The sequence below is a fragment of the Pocillopora damicornis genome, chromosome 4 (genome assembly GCF_964200805.1).
Source record: "Pocillopora damicornis chromosome 4, jaPocDami1.2, whole genome shotgun sequence".
Lineage (NCBI taxonomy): Eukaryota > Metazoa > Cnidaria > Anthozoa > Scleractinia > Pocilloporidae > Pocillopora > Pocillopora damicornis.
Window position 1 is genome coordinate 21,140,010 of NC_142673.1, and position 16,807 is coordinate 21,156,816.

General features: G+C 39.0%; 1 protein-coding gene across 1 annotated transcript in view; it reads left to right on the top strand.

The window, feature by feature from the left end:
- LOC113671687 (E3 ubiquitin-protein ligase rnf213-alpha) overlaps positions 1–16,807 on the top strand; it is a 53,201-nt gene that overhangs the window by 15,787 nt on the left and 20,607 nt on the right. Inside the window, 27 exon segments of the mRNA XM_089202481.1 lie at positions 433–706; positions 1,123–1,254; positions 1,467–1,569; positions 1,883–2,060; positions 2,269–2,440; positions 2,552–2,679; positions 2,826–3,020; positions 3,540–3,786; positions 4,589–4,821; positions 4,980–5,062; positions 5,145–5,278; positions 5,751–5,843; positions 6,060–6,800; positions 7,202–7,377; positions 7,807–8,029; positions 8,431–8,798; positions 9,327–9,485; positions 9,567–9,738; positions 10,335–10,408; positions 10,695–10,836; positions 11,156–11,263; positions 11,417–11,502; positions 11,901–12,089; positions 13,746–13,881; positions 15,167–15,382; positions 15,830–15,966; positions 16,068–16,564. Coding sequence (XP_089058607.1) covers positions 433–706; positions 1,123–1,254; positions 1,467–1,569; positions 1,883–2,060; positions 2,269–2,440; positions 2,552–2,679; positions 2,826–3,020; positions 3,540–3,786; positions 4,589–4,821; positions 4,980–5,062; positions 5,145–5,278; positions 5,751–5,843; positions 6,060–6,800; positions 7,202–7,377; positions 7,807–8,029; positions 8,431–8,798; positions 9,327–9,485; positions 9,567–9,738; positions 10,335–10,408; positions 10,695–10,836; positions 11,156–11,263; positions 11,417–11,502; positions 11,901–12,089; positions 13,746–13,881; positions 15,167–15,382; positions 15,830–15,966; positions 16,068–16,564 — 5,396 coding nt within the window.

Here is a 16,807-nt window from a genome sequence, read left to right on the forward strand (position 1 = left end):
GTTTTAGCATTATCATTCGTAGTTGATACTTTGAGAAATGTAAAAGATAGACATACAGTAACTCGATGAGAATGAGAGACGAAAAGCATGTTCGCGTTGTTTAACCAGATTGTGCAAAAATTGCAGGTTACGAGACTGATGATATCTTAAGGGAGACACTCTAGATAATCTAACTCTTATTTAAAGTATATAGTCGTTTTCATCTGCACTGTATCACTAAAGCATAATCTGACGCAATGTGTTTCAGTACTTTTAAGTTTAATTTATTTCTGATGGCAGTAGAAGTGAGATAAGCAATGTGGAAAAATGGATTTGTATGTTATTTTATTTGTTAAATCCTATGAGCTACCGACCCTTTTCTTTCTCTGAGGCAAACAAAGTCCCTTGCTCCCTAACTGAAGGATACATATTTCTTTGCTGTTTTTTTTAAAGCTTTAATGTTCGAGTAGTATCTTCTGACCACTCTGGAGTAGGAAAAAGTTTGGATGTGCTGAGGTTGGCAGAAGAGGTGGCGGCCCTTCCAAACAACCGGCTTGTTGTCAAGACAATGGAAGAGGAGAATGAAGAACCACCTCTTCTGCGTGTCACAATTCCTTTCCACGACAAACATGCACAGATCGCCGATGTTGTTGGTTTCTTTCTGCCCCATGCTCTCCCATCAGATCTACCTTTGTCCAGGATTTTCCACCTCGACCGTTCCTCTGCGGTGCGTTTTTCACTTAAACGTATCTTCTCAACTCATTATTCATTTGCGAATTAATCGATTGAACCTTATGTTGATTACCGAAATCAATGCTTCTATTCGAGAAGCTACGTCACTTAGAGCAGGATTTAACTTACTTTTTCAAGTTGTTAATTTTCATGATCTAAAAACAGGCATTGCAGGAATGAGCGAGAGAACTTAATTCCTGTAAACTTAAATAATCGGTGTCATTTGCTTGTTGAATACAAGAGCACGTTTAACTGCTTCGTTAAAGAGATTCTTGTTATCCTCTAGCTTGTCGTGTGCCGACTATTTCTCAGAATTTGTTTGCTTAATGTAATAGGCTATTTTCGATACATCAAAATTCGATCTTGGCTACTTACGTTAATTGATTTAACTCTTTTGACCTTTCTCGACAGGTCACGCCAGAATTGGAAACACTGCTCTTTAATTTGCTGATCTTGGGTGAACTAACAGATGATTGTGGGCGCGTTTGGAGGAGGAACTACTACGACTTGTATATCCTGGAAATTACTAACTTCGCCTCTATGGTAACATTTTTTGTTAGGTATTTTTAAGTTGTTGACGCAGTACGTGGACTTATACGAACGCTCAAGCCCGGAAACATAGACAAACCGCTTTGTTCGACTTTAAAAATCACCTGATGAGTCCCCGGCCTCGGGTAATTTCAAAATTTTCCTTGTTATAAAAAAAAAAGATATCAACTTGCAGATTTCTTTTACCTTTGTATCTCATTAAACAGAAGTCAACAGAGTCAACGGAGGCATGTAGGTTCCATGAACTTCTCCCAACAGTCAAGTGTTGTCTTCCGGAAAACACTCTTCCTTCCTTAAGGAGAGGCCTGAGTAGGTTAAAATTATTGATTGACCAAAAGATTCAAAGTTGTTTATACAAATTTATGTCAGTGTACCATTTATAACGCATTAGGAGGAGTGCGAACTGGAAGTTGATTGATATCATTTACAGATTTGAGTTTACCCGGAATAAAAATATAGTTGGGAACTTTCATCCTTTCCCTTTGCTTGCTACGTTATATGTTGTAGTTTTAAATAGTTAACGTGGTATTTACAGTAATTTTTCGAGCTTTAGTCTGCCCAATAAATGCAGAGTAATTTTAATGACACTTGCAAAACTTAGTTATACCTATATTTTTGCCAGGGCAAGGAGAGATTAGCCGGCCGTCGTTTGATGAAGAAGAATTGCTGAGCGACGCAGTTCAGCGTGTCTGGTGGTATCTTCACCTATTTGAAACGAACCCCGAGGTCATCCAGGACTTTCGCTTTAACCCTCAAAGGAAACTTAAGGACCCAACGAAATGTCTTGAAACGCTGATAAGGTTTGCAACTTTGTTTGTACGAGTTACATCATTTGTCTTAGAGAAAGGTGATCATTCAAACACGTGGTAACAGTTCCGAACGATGTTTCCAACGCTCATCTCTAAAGTTCAGTGTTTAAGGAAACGTTCAACAACTATGTCTAATGACTCGTCGAAAGTTTTAGCTGTTTCTTCTTTGGAATACTCATAGCTTTTTTGCTTTTGTTAGGAATTGTGGAGTACCGAACCCAACCTGGTCAGAACTTCGTAATTTTGTGAACTTTTTGAACAACCAGCTTAGTGATTGCGAGGAAAGTGCTTTCTGTGACCCATCGCTAACAGCGGACACCTTACAAGGATTGAAGACTTTTGTGGTCAAATTTATGATAATTATGTCTGAGGTAAGAAAAGTATTCAAGAGGCAGATATGAGCGGCAACCATTGTAGAATCGTGTATACATGTTTTAACAAACATCATTGAGTTCTGCTTACACTAAGTCGCTCTGTATCAGGATTTTGCAATGCGATCATTAACAGACAAAGAAGGCCATGTATTTAAGGACTCCCTTGGGGAAACAGCTAAATCATACGATGAACAAGAAATTGTTCCTTTCCAGCTACGAAGGCGATGGGAAACCAGGTAACTGACTTTTTTATCTATGGATTACCTCATTTGTGCTACAGAATTCTCAATTTGTGTTACAGATTACCTCATTATGTTGCAGATCGAGCACTTTGATAAAAATGTTTATCCTTATATTTCTTGCTATTCCTTTCTGAACTTAGCCCTCATCCATACATCTTTTTTAACCCGGATCATGCGACCATGACTTTCCTGGGATTCCAAGTTGATCAAAATGGAAATCTTCTAGATCCCAAGACCAAAGAAATCATTAAGCGGAATATCATGTCAAGACCCCTTAGAACAGGACTTCATGTGCAGAAAGTGGATTTGGACAACAACTTTGAGTCTTATTCGAAGTAGGTATTCATGAACATTATATGGTGGCTTTGCATGCAAGTTATTTCAATGGACTGCAGCTAATTTTTAAGCTATCAGCAGTTCGCATTTCCTACTTGTAAAACGTGTAGACAATTTTCTGTAACGAATGCACTTGTCAAGGAAACATTTTCGCTGCATACATCAGAAATTCAAAAAGGTCGACAATAACTTTTTTCTCTGAAACTCGCTGAATTGCACGCTAGAATTTTCCGTATACCTTTACAGTTTTTCTCTCCGGCGCCCCTCTATTCAATCATCTTTAAGTTTTCCACTAGGTTTGATTGCTCAAAGTCAGGCACTTTCAACGTACGATTCCATTTTGGTGGCGTTGAACCTATATAACAGTAGAGCTTAAATTTGTTCTCGAAATTTTTCACTTGCTACAAATGCCAGGTGACGAGATGAACGGCCTTCCCAAAATAATTCTTATGGGAAGTGAGTGATCCTATCAGTGCAAATTCAGTTTTAGTAGAGTTTTGTAATTGTTCTTACAACAGGGTTGACAAAATTCAATTGTTGTGTTCTGTCATGGCGATCGAGTGCGGCTATGACCCGGATGAGTCATACGAATTGACGGGTGATAATGTGAAGAAAATTCTAGCCATCCACATGAGATTCAGATGCAACATTCCAGTTGTAATCATGGGTGAAACAGGATGTGGAAAGACAAGACTTATTCGGTATCTGTGCGGACTGCAGACCGAGGGAGAGGTGGAGGAACGTAGAAACATGCTCTTAATGAAGGTGTAACTATAGAATCTATTTCCTGTTTTGTACTGAAATGCTGTCAATGACCAACTGTTATAAGTTTACATAATTCAACTGCGCAGCTTGGTAACATGAAACCAAAAATAAAAAAGTTGAATCTCCGTTTTGAGGAAACTTCCAGTACTAGAAAAGAAGTTGAATAGAGTTGTTCCATCAGTGAAGGCGATATATACCTATTAAAAGGTTATAAGGGAATTTTTTTGGTCGGAACCAAAATGCGTGTACCTTGATGTTGGTAATAGAATGTCCCCAGAGTACAGCTGTCCCAAAAGAGAAATTGAAGCTCAATGCAAGTCATGTCATTGAAGCTTCGCATATGTTATTTTTCGTAGCTGTATGTTGCTGTTGTTGCTATTGTTTACGGTCCCTCGTAAGGATATTAATTTCACCGCAAATTGTTTATCATACAAAAAGGAAAGTTCTCCAGACCAAATAGAACATGATCAGAGACTAAATCCCCCAGGTTGCATTATTCCATAGGTTATTTATCTTATGTTAAATGTACCCGAATTTCGGAATTCTCAAGGGTCTTCGAGTAAACTTCCAAGATTACGAGATTTCGTCAGGGTATCAAATCTTTGTGCGTCCATTCGTTCTTCATCCTTGAACTACCCAACTAGCACGCTATGAAAATGTATATAACAACACTTAAGCGGTATAGCCTCAGGAGAAAGACCAGTATGAAGGGTTCGGTGTCTCAGCTTGTACCTCTCTTTCTCTATGTCATTTAAAGCGGAAAAGGTTAAGTTCGCGAGACTTGATGCCTTTTTTTCACTAGGTCCATGGCGGCACCACTTACAAAGACATAGAAAGGAACGTACTTCATGCTGAGACAGTGGCTGTCAAGAATGAACGTCTCGGAAAAAAAATCGACACTGTTTTGTTTTTTGATGAGGCAAACACCACTGACGCTTTGGGAATGATAAAAGAGATTATGGTGGATCGAAGGTGTAATGGTCGTCCCCTGAGTGACAATTTGAAATTCGTTGTGGCTTGCAATCCATATCGGAAGTAAGTTCAGCGCTAACTCTATGAAATCGGTAATTTTAAAAGTAGAATTATAAATGAGTAATGGAATATTTTCAGGAAAACTTGACGAAATGCGTAGTTTTGTTGATGATTGCATCATTAAACCACAGCAAAGCCTAACTAAGAAATATTCTCGGCAGGCATACGAAAGAAATGATACATAAACTAGAGACCGCAGGATTGGGCTATCACATAAAAGCGGATGAAACTACAGAGAGCCTTGGTAAGATTTTTCATCAAGCGATATTGAGTTGGAATCATTAATTTATTTTAGTTGATTTTACTTTTATTGTGCAATTATATAGGTGGAATCCCATTGCGTCACCTTGTGTATCGAGTGCATGCTTTGCCAGAAAGCATGCGCAGTCTTGTGTGGGATTTTGGACAGTTGAATGCCGAAGTGGAAGAACTTTACACTCGTCAAATTGTCAGAAGATTTGTGAGTAGATGTACTTGTGGTTTAAAAAGGCGATGTATTCTAACACGTTTGAAAAGGGAGAATAACTAGTGTTCCCCCTTCTATACAATTCGTTTCTGAAGTTTAAATGAGCCACATCACATCAAATTAGATAATGTTTAGTATCCATGAAAATTACCGCGAGGAAAAGACTGAAAACCCCAAAGACAATATCTTGGTAGGGTGAGGCAAAACGTCGGTAGAGGTAAGAATCAAAAAGAAGTTACAAATACCGTTGCGGAAAGTGGAGAATAGCAAATTTTGCAAATTACGAGTTCGAAATGTTTTGGCTAAACAGTTCAAGAGACATTGTGAGGCAACTTTTTTAACACTTTCTTTCTTTTTAATCTTGCAAGTAGCTTGTCGAAATCTTGATAGTTTCACAACTCCTCCTCAAATTTTAATTTTGAATAATGCTTATTTTCGATTAAAGAATACTTACATTTCTTTAAAGGTACGTGAAGGTCGTCTTCAGGAAGATGAAAACCGGGTTATTGCCATAGCAGCAGTTTTAACAGCCTCCCAACAATTCATGAGAAACAAAAAGGTGCTTTGTCAATTTATCTGTTACAGTTTTTGGCCCTATTAGCTTCCTATAAACTTTTAGCTAATGCAATCAAGTATAACTATTACATTTCGCGCTTTTGCAAAAAAAGTCTTCCCCTGGTTGTTGAGTAAGTCACCAGTTCGCCTTGTGTGGTATGTACTGAAAGAGTTTAGTCATAGCGTAATAATTTTACACAATGACTCCATTTTCCTATAGGATGAGTGCAGATTTGTGAGCTTACGTGATGTTAAACGAGCCATGGAGGTCATGATCTGGTTTTACCAACACTTTCAAGATTTTTCTGGTTTGATGGAAGAGGAGCGACGTAAAAATGAAGAAGAGAGCGAGAATGAGAGTGACTCTGACTCTGGAGAAGATTCAACTGATGTCAAAGAAACTCTCTCTGATTCTGAGGACGACCAATGCGATCAGGAAAAAACTCCAGCAACAAATCATAACGACTGTCGGAGTCTCCGAGATCGCCTGAGCATGGTTTGCCCTTTCATAGAAGTTAATTCCACAGGAAAAAGAGAAGAGCGACCTACCGTTAGCGCGACCGTTTGTGGGCGAAACTTCCCTTTTGCTTGTAAGGAAACAGCATCTGCAGAGTGCAAGCCAACGCAAATATTCGACTATGCAGACACAAAGGAAGGAGAAAAGCGATCCACCGTTAGCAAGTCTATGTGGGAGCGAAACATCCCTTTTTCTTCCAAGGAAACAGCATCTGTAGAGTGCAAGCCTACACAAATATTCGACTATGCAGACACAAAGAAAAGAGAGAAGCAACCCGCCGTTAGTGAGTCTATGTGTGAGCCGGACTTCTCTCTTGCTTCCAAGGAAACAGTTTCTGCAGAGTGCAGGCCCACGCAAGAGCCTCTGCAACTGTCTTCAAGAGTCAATCCTCTGGAAATGTTCCACCATGTAGAATCCTTAGATGAATCGCTCGAGGAAGAAAACGTAAGAATTGTTTTTACGTTATCCAAGACTATTCTGTAGCATATAGATACCAATGGTAAAAACTCTTTTGATTAGCAATTGCGCATGTCTCCGGTTAGTGCTATGTTTGCAATTTTTCTGATGCCTTACGTTTTTCTTGGTATCAACCCCGCAATGGAAAACAGATAACACTTGGTTTTTCGCTTACTAATTTTGCGGCCTTACGATTCTCAAGGTTAACGTTCATCACAGCCTCACGTATTACACCCTTCCATCCACTCATTGTTGCAAAATTGTTTACTGTAAAAAAATTTATGATGGTCCGATAAAATAAAGAAAAGTTGTGACTGATTGTAGCGAGACCTACCGAAGTAAGGCTATAGTTTAGAAGGAAACTTTATTCTGGTATTGATTGTTGTCAGGTTGATATTGACGACAGTATTGACCCGATCACTTGGTCTTTGATTCTTGCTCTTGGAGTTTGTTATCAAGCACGGTTAACAGAGAGGGAAGAATACCGCGAGGCAGTAGCAAACTCATTCCGACCACCATGCAGGCTTCCTGGCGGCGCTGAAAGAATTGAACGGGAAATATGTCGGTAATATTGACTCGTTGACGATATTATGCAAATGATGTCGTTTACTCTAAAAAAAAACTGCTGGATGAAAGGGGAAGCATCAGTTTCCAAAACTTCTTTCAATTTTAACCTAAGAGAATTTATTAGAAATATACATTTGCAGCTTGTGCTTGTGTCTGTGCCAAATGGACAATTAACCCGGAGTTGCCCACAAATCATTGAGACTTTAGGGGTCTCTTGACCTAGAAAGCCTGTGAAAAAAGCTTTTATTTATCTGGCCAGCTTGCTGAAAAACTAGACTTTCGAGAACACCTGTAATGACGGGAAGTATATAATTTGACCACAGCTTATCATTTGCTTTTTCATTTATCGTGAGTCAACGTCTATCGAAATAGTCATATCAGTGTAGTCGTAATAAAAGTTAAATGGTGTCTGCAACTCTTTTTAAAGATGTCAAGAAGCTTTGATGGGACAGCTGGAACTTGGACCAAACATTGCCTGCAATGAGGCCTTGAGAGAAAATGTGTTTATGATGGTGGTGTGTATTGAGCTGAGGATCCCGTTATTTGTCGTCGGTAAGCCGGGGAGCTCTAAATCACTGGCCAAAGCAGTTGTTGCAGACAATATGCATGGAGGAAGATCCAAACATAACCTTTTCAAACATTTTAAGCAGGTATGATCGAAGCAAGTAAGGCTGTCCAGCACTTAACCCCCTTAAGACTGGATTCAGTTTTACCAAGGTTCCACCTATGTTGAATCCATTTGAAAATTGATCCATAATGGTTTTTCTTTTTTAGTATTATCTTGTGTACATCTTTATAGAAACTGCACAAAGGAATATCAAAATCTGAAGGGGCAAAAAATTACCTCTCTTCTTCTACTTTATGGACGTGGTTATACCAAAGCAACGTTTAGTCAAAGAAGAGCCTTGAAACATACCTTGAGAAAATGCATTTCAAAAGCTATTTTACTTCATAATCTAATCATTTCTCAACTTAGTAAGTAATTAAGGCTCAACTTAGTTGTCTGGGCATAGGGCGCAGAGTAAGTGTCTCTTAACATTTTTTTTAACAGATTCAGTTGGTATCATATCAGTGTAGCCCACAGTCTACCCCTGAAGGAATATTGGCGACATTTCAGCAATGCAGTGAACTGCAAGAAAGTAAAAACGAGGGAAAGACTTTAGACAAGTTTGCTTCTGTGGTAGTGTTAGATGAGGTAGGACTGGCGGAGGACTCACCCAAAATGCCCTTAAAAACTTTACATCCCCTCCTGGAAGATGATGACCAAAACGACGGGTTTGTGATCCAGACTGAAAAGAGTTTTACACGCGTCGCTTTCATTGGTTTGTCGAACTGGGCATTGGACCCTGCCAAAATGAACCACGGGATAATGCTTTGCCGTAATGAGCCTGACGAAGACGAACTGGAAGAAACTGCAAGGTAGAGCTGTTAGTATTGTATGTGATCGTCTTGGTATAAGAATTCAAAAAGAAAGCATAGTTTTCAAGGCGAAGCGAAAAGAAGACAACTTATCACGGGAAGCCAATCACCGCAGATGACAATAAAGGGGTCATGACTCGCTGTGAGTTTGTATGAAACTCAACGGCAATGATTGCCAACGTCCCGTCCTTTTCACCACTTTCTCGATTCATAGTGGTCATGTGCGAGTCGTGACCCAGGTAAAAAGGTTAAAGTAAGTTAATTCGACTGATGGGAGAGCTCAGGCGAAGACATCTTGGGGAAATGAAAGGCGAAAGAGAAGGAGAAGGTAATATCTATTGGCCCTTTTTTCCCCTAGGCTAGGCAATTGAGGGACGTTTACATTAGTTAACATCGAAAGAGAGAACATCCATTCTCGTCTCCGCTTTCAAACCAACACATCAGGATTTACAAGATACAACTCCAGTCACAATGATATCCTTTTCAGGTTCATCACCGATGATTTTATTTATCTATTGCTCATTGTAGGGGCATTTGTGGAAGTGATGAGGACATTATTACTCATGTAGAACCCCTCATAAATCCGTTGGTCTGTGGCTACAAAGAGCTCTACGACAGACAGAAAAGATTGGAGAAACTAAAAGAAGGAAAAAAGGACGAATTTTTTGGACTTCGAGATTTCTACAGGTTTGCGTTGATTGCAGCCGTTTCATTGATCAATTTATTAAGAAATTTACGGTAAGTTTCCTTTTCTTGTGTTTGACTCAGTCTTGTAAAGATGATCGTCTCCATTGCTAAGAAAGAGAAACGTCGACCAGACTGGAAAGAGCTCGAACGCGCCATTAAGAGAAACTTCAGTGGCTTGATGGAGGTCGAAGGAGATTTTAACCCTGTTAAAATTCTCATGGAAAATATTGGCTTCCCAGGGGAATATCTACAGGTTAAAAACACTTTTCTTTCGTTTTAAAACTATTAAAAAGTTGTACCTCAAACAAATTTTCGAACGATTCCTTGCAGAGATTTTTTTTTTCATTTATTGAGTCTCCAAAAACTGTTGTGTGATGTTTATAATTTTTATGGTCATTACACACATTCGTGTGCACCGCCATGCGACTAAAGGATGAGATGCGAAGTGTCGTTGTGATCTCTTTTCAAATAATTTCTTGGTTATGTTCGGTTTCACAGATCTCGCAGTTTAAGTGTTTGTACAAAAATGGTTTCAATTTACATTCCACATAGTAGACTGATTGAATAGTTAATTTAAACAGTAGACTTTATCAAAGGGGGTAGCCTCTCTAAATTATTTTTACTCCGTAGCATCACATTTTTATGGTGTTCAAACAGATATGAAGTTCAGGCCTGAGTAAAGGACCTGATGCTTTGACCAGTCGCCGAGTATGTGTTAACCTTTAGACTTTCTACCATAGCTTTATCCCAGTAGCCTTCAGAATAATTTATTTTGGTGAGAGTTGTTTAATAGTCGAATTTATCGTGCGTGCGTTTTCCTTACCATTGGAATGGACCCCTCGTTTACAGGTTGAAGAGGAATTCATGAAAGATGAGTCTCTAGACCTTATCTGGGAAAGCCTGAACCGGAAGAGCATGATGGGGTAGGTCTCGATACCGCACTTCACAAGTAGAAATACATAAAGAACTTGTCTGTATTATTCAGTGTTATTATATTGTTTGTTATTTATTATTTATTGTTATTATTTAGTATTTCCGACAGACATGGATGCAGGCTCTTATGATTGAAAATGCATGTGATTATTAGTTACTCCATGTTTCTTCAATAATCTGCCCCATTTAGAAGTGACCTTATATGTATTCAAGGAAAACAAATGAGTAATCGCTAGTCATGATTTTTGTTAATTTTCTTGCTTTCCTGTTTCGCAGACAAGGACGATATTTGCTTATCATGACTGAAAACTTTGCCGCCCTTCCAAGAGTAAAACAGCTCTTGTTAGAGCAAAAAGATAAAGAAGATCCATATGTCATCTTTGGCAGTGGTTTTCCAAAAGATCAGTTGTTCACCCAGGTAGAAATTATTTGCATATTTATCAGTTACTGATTGGCCCAAGACGAATGTAAGATATATACTTTAGATTTCAAATAAAATTTAGAGATTGCAACACTGAAATTCTTATGAAAACTTTCGGAAAGCGCCATATTAAAAACAAAAGCAAAAACAAAACAAAAAATACGGCTGATGGTCAGTTGCTCAACAACAGTTTGGTTTAAAAGAGCAATGAATATTGCGCTTTTCCAATGTCTTCATTATGATTGACAATAAGGAATAACTGTAATAACCCTCTTCCCCTTGTTGAGGTGTGATTACGTCGGTATACTTTGCACAGGTTTGCCGCAACATTAACCGTGTCAAGATGTGTATGGAAGCAGGCAGAACAGTGATTTTGCTCAATCTTGAAAACCTCTATGAGAGTCTCTACGACGCCCTAAATCAGGTCAGTCACGATTAAACTGACACCGTACAAATTCCTGTACATTAGGATGTAGGAGTCTATATGCACAACGCACTGTTAATTTTAGGGATATCTTCGGTTTTTTTCATTTTCATTAACTTTGTTTGTCATTTGACACCAACTTTATCTCTTCAGTATTACGTGTTCTTTGGAGGAGAAAAGTATGTGGATCTTGGGCTTGGGAATAATCGAGTCAAATGCCGCGTTCACAAAGACTTCAGGTAAAACGGATTCTCTTGGGGTCTACTACCGACATGCAAATTATCGACTAGAGTTTGATTTACAGTTTATTAGTGAAGGACATCACCACTTTATAAACCTGCAACTTTAAGCACTGAGCTTGTTACTTGAACCTTTACCAATCGCATTACAAAATGTCTGCTGAGCAACTTTGAAGGACTCCGCCAAAGGCAAGGCACCACTTCGACATAACTTGAAACTTTTAATTGGTTTTACTCTTTTAAAAGCTCTACAATTTAAGAGTAATATAAAGCTGACTTTATTTGACGGTTTTCCTGCAGAACTAGTTATATATTCATCGACAACTTTTCAAAGATGCTTATTTGTTACAACTGCTTGTAATTCATAATAAACCTTTTTCAATCAATATTTTGAACAGGCTAATCGTCATCGCTGAAAAGGACGTGGTTTACAACAAGTTCCCCATCCCTCTGATTAACCGCTTGGAGAAACACTTCCTTGTTATGACATCTGGGCTCAGCTGGCCACAGAAAGAAGTGACCAGGAAATTAAAAGTTTGGGTGGACAACTTTGCTGATATTTTACAGCCGCCTCACCGAAAAAAGAGGTTTTTTGTGCTTTAGTCTCCAATGTATACTGTGTTTTTCCTTACCTCTCGCTATTCTGATCTACCTTGCCGCAACTGACATATACATGGACCTTAAATTTCACCGTAGAGATTAATGCGTATTTCATATTTGCACATTATAATAAAGTTCGGATATAAAGCGCGCTGTCATTGGTTGAAAGAGCGTGCTCTATGAGAGTATAGAGCATAGAGCTGAGCTAAAGCTGTCACGCCATCTGCCAAATTGTGCTATGTTCGAGCTTTTCCGGGACTTCTTTTTAGCTTTTTTCCGATAATTGAAAGTGAGATTTCGGAACTGAAGCGAGCCGGCAAGTAGCAACAGAAGAATCAAACAAAGGTTTGTAAACATATCAGGCGCCGTAATTTACGTTATTAAAACGTGAGCAGATACGAAAATCCTCAAAGGAAAAACAAAATAGACATTCCGAGTTTTAAAGATTGATTCACGCTCAGTTAGATTGCAAGCTTACGTACGGAAATAAAAATCAAACACAGCTAATACTCATATAGTATATAAAGTTCAGTGTTCGAAAACAAAACAGAACAAAACAGAAATGATGAAAAATATAACCAAACTGGCATAACTGTTAAAATTCATTCTAATCATGACGGTGTCTAAGCGAATATGATCATGCTGAAGTCCATCGCGGCTCGCTCATCATGGCGATCTCCGGTCATTACAGTAAAGCAAGTCTCAGAAACTATATCGACCGCCCTTCGAGTGAAAAAATAAGAGCTTGCTCTGATATCCTTTCCGATGCGTTGAGTGGAAAGTCACTGCAGCCGAGTTTTGTCGTATCCCGAGCGATCTTCATGTTTCGGTGAATTCGGCTGTCGTTCATTCAAAAAACACTCGCCTTGAACAGTTTGTTTCATACCTTGTCATGTGAAAAAAACTCGCGTGTTTTTATGAGCCATAATTCGGCTGAAGTTTACTGAACATTTCACCTCAAGATTCTGCATTAGAGACTTAAAAAACTTCAGGCAAAAGTGTTAAATTCGACTTACCGAACTATTTTAGTTTGTAAACGATCGCATAAGGTGAACTTTGATGGTTTTTGAACTTTGATGATTTGACACTTTTGACAGCTTTAGTCTTGTACAGCCAATCAGATTATTTCAACCATTCTAACAGGGATTCTGATTGGCTTATTGTAGCGTGCTTTATGAGAGTATAGAGCATGCTGACGACACTGTTCTTCGCTTTGGAAATAAAGTTTGTTTTGAAAATTGAAAGTAATGCTCGGGGAATTTAATGGATTCTTTATTATAAAACAAATAGAGAAGCCTTGACTGTGCTCTGTTCTGTTATAAAGCACGCAGGAAGCGGCTAGAGCACTCAAGAAGTGGGTAGAAACACTCGACTACGTCTCGTGTTTCTCCCTACACTTCTTGAGTGCTCTAGCCGCTTCCTGCGTGCTTTATAACAGAACAGAGCACAGTCAAGGCTTCTCTATTTGTTAAATATACTGTACACAAGTATATTGTTACTTAAAAGGCAACCCATAATATTTGGTTGTTCCCGATACCACGCTGGGTAAGACAAAAGAGGCATTCATTGATGCCACCTGTCCAATGATATGGCTGATGTTAACTAAAGTTGACATCCCTCATTGTTCCACTTGTTTTTTGAAGACCATTCTCTAAAGGAGATGCCTTTATTGGTTATCACGAAGACATCGTCCCAGCTGTTGTTTTGCAAGTTTGTGCTGAACTTCACAGCGACGGAGTATTTCCCTCAGACGAAGAAAGAGAGTCTTGGGAAGAAAAGGTAAGTCGCATCGCCAGAGAAAGGAATTGTGACGGGTATAAAGAGAATATCGTGTTTATTTCTTATGTAATTATTACATGAAGGTGCTTACGTGATATTCACCTGGAAATGTCGACGATTCAGTTGAACTGAGACTGAAGATGTCCAAAAGCTAAGTCATTTCATGAAACGTAGGCCCGTCGTTAAGCTAACTGTCAACAAAATATGGTACTTTGCGGAAAAATCGTCCTACGTGCGCCATGGAAAAATACAATGTAAAGCTTATAAAGCATAGATTATGATAATGTGTAAAAATTTTCACAGTTCTTTCTTTTTTTAAGTGCGTGCAAGCCTTGATTTACTAAATTACCATCCTCCGCGTTACCGCCGACCTCCAAACAAACAAGATAGAGCCGGTCATTTAGCAGATGATAGGCTAGCAAAGTGTGTGAGGCTTTTTCGATATTCTTATTGGTTCCTAAGAAAATATGATTCGAAGTCGGACAATGGATAATATTTTGGTTGTTCGGCTCCGGGACGTCACGAAAAAAATAGTTCGAATTTCGTAACAGCCTTACACACTTGGGTGCTTTGATAGTAGAAACCTCGAGTTTTTGGCCTCCAAAGAAATCCACAGTTTTCGCATCTCATTTAAGAGCGTGTAATTGCCGTCATTCCGCCCACCAATAATTCGCAACATCGAACTCCCTTGCAATTCTTGTGATAAAGAACTCCAAAGAAATCCACAGTTTTCGCATCTCATTTAAGAGCGTGTAATTGCCGTCATTCCGCCCACCAATAATTCGCAACATCGAACTCCCTTGCAATTCTTGTGATAAAGAACTCCATTGAAATTTGCGGGAAAGGTCCTCTCATGAAACAGGAAAAACGAATTTATAATGAAAGAAATCCAAAACTTTATCGTGAAAAACAGAAGGAAAAGCGGGCTCACCAGACTTTTCTCTTTTCGGACTCTCATTTTTCAACGTTTTGAGAAGTGTGCTAGCAATTCCCTTTTGCTGTGCAGTGCGAGACGCGATGTGAAATCCCGAACGAAAGCCCACGGCAAACGTCAACACTCTGCTGGATACCTTTCCGATTGACACCTTTCACTCTTCGGTAAAGGTTTCCCTAAAACATTCTTCAGTCTTACCTCGCGTTGTTTTTAAGATTTTACAATTTTTTTCCTAGCAAATCAAAATTATCTGCTTCTATAACTTAAGAGTGAAAAAAATAAATTTTGAAAATTTTGACCAGATTTAGTCGACAGTAACCTTTAGGGAGTACATAACAATTTTTTTTTTAGGTGCTGAGGACATGTCAGGAGCGATTGCTTCAGTGTGCGACTCCCGACTCTGTTACCCGTCTCTTTTCTTCACGTCTGAGTTCAGAGGCTGAGAGAATATGGACGACGTACTTTCGCGAGCAGGAACACTCAAGCCTGGCAAACTTTTTGGAAAAAGTTATCGGAGATGTCAAGTCTAGTGACGGTGAAAGGGCTAAAGTACCACTACGTGCCCAGGTGAAAAGAGCAACTCTCTTCTAAAAGATTTACCGTTATTTAATTTCGTCAGCTGAAATTTTAGCTGGACTTTCTAATAAATATATCATAACTGTAAATAACCCACAGCGACAAGCAGTCTAACTGAATATTACTGCTATAATGCAACTATATGAATCCTAGACCTCGCTCTAACTTCTAACGAGTCATATAAATGTTTGTTGGGAAGTTTTGCAAGGGGATGCGAATGTTTCCACACAATTTTGTGTTTGTTTGTTTGCTTGAATTTTCTTTTACAGTAATCCTCAAGGAGATTACATATAAAGAGAAAGTCGCAAATAACCGAAGGGTCAAAAGGGTTTATTACACCAAAGTTCGTGTGTATTTCTTTTTCGCAGTCCTGAGATTTCGAAATCTGCCTTAAGGATGATCTCTTACTTTTTTAGTGTTCGATGTATTACTTTTCAGATATCGACTCACTCTCGTCTCCTCTCTGAAAGAGACATTCCTACCATTGCAAAAGCTGCACAGCTTCCTCCCAGTTCAGTGAAGTGTGCCTCGCTGCAACAGTTTCAAACCGAACAGCAATTCTTAAACTGCATAGGGTAAAACTTGTTATTCAATTTTCGCTAGATTTCTTCAATTGGAAACTTTTTAAAATAGCCAATGCATTTAAAAATTCGAATATTTAATGTATGTTTCGTAGGAGAGACTTCTGGTACACGCTGGGAGGCAGGGAAAGCCTGTTAATCGTTCAGTGCGACTCCGGAGAACAAATTCTTGATTTGATAGCATGCTCTCGCCATTTGCTCATTGAAGAGTGTAAGGAAATGGAAGACGTGTTGCATCCAGATGCAACTGATTGCAGTCACATTGTAATGATTGTACAAGTGCCCAGGGTGGCAGGGGGCTGTCGAGATTTCGTCAGTGTGCAAGGTGAAAATTGGTTATCTATCCACATTGACGAATTGTGCCCTCCAAGTGAAGAAATACCTCCGGTTGAAGCACTGAAGGACCGTTCAATCAGCGAAATTTTCGAGAGTGCCATTGATAAGACAGGAAACTATTTGAGTATTGGTCAAGTTTTAACAAGTTGCGTGCAGACAGCAGCTAGCAAGATTGAGGATGATGAATCGACACTTGGAAGGGCAACTAGACGAATTGAACTGCTACTTAAACTACTTCCTTCCAGAACGAAGGCTGGTGAGTTGTTAGAAAAGTAGTTGTTAACGTCTTTAGACAAGGAGTTGTTGACAACTGAACCATTATTTAAACGATTTGGTCTTCTCCTCTAACCTCCAGCATCGTTTGGGATAGACAAATTCATATGGAGGTACGTAGAGTGCATTTGAGGAAGTCGATTGAAGTCGGTTTTTTACTTTTATCCTAAGTAGGATTAAAAGTGCTACTCGATGCATATTAAATCACTATTCGGAAGGAAGATTC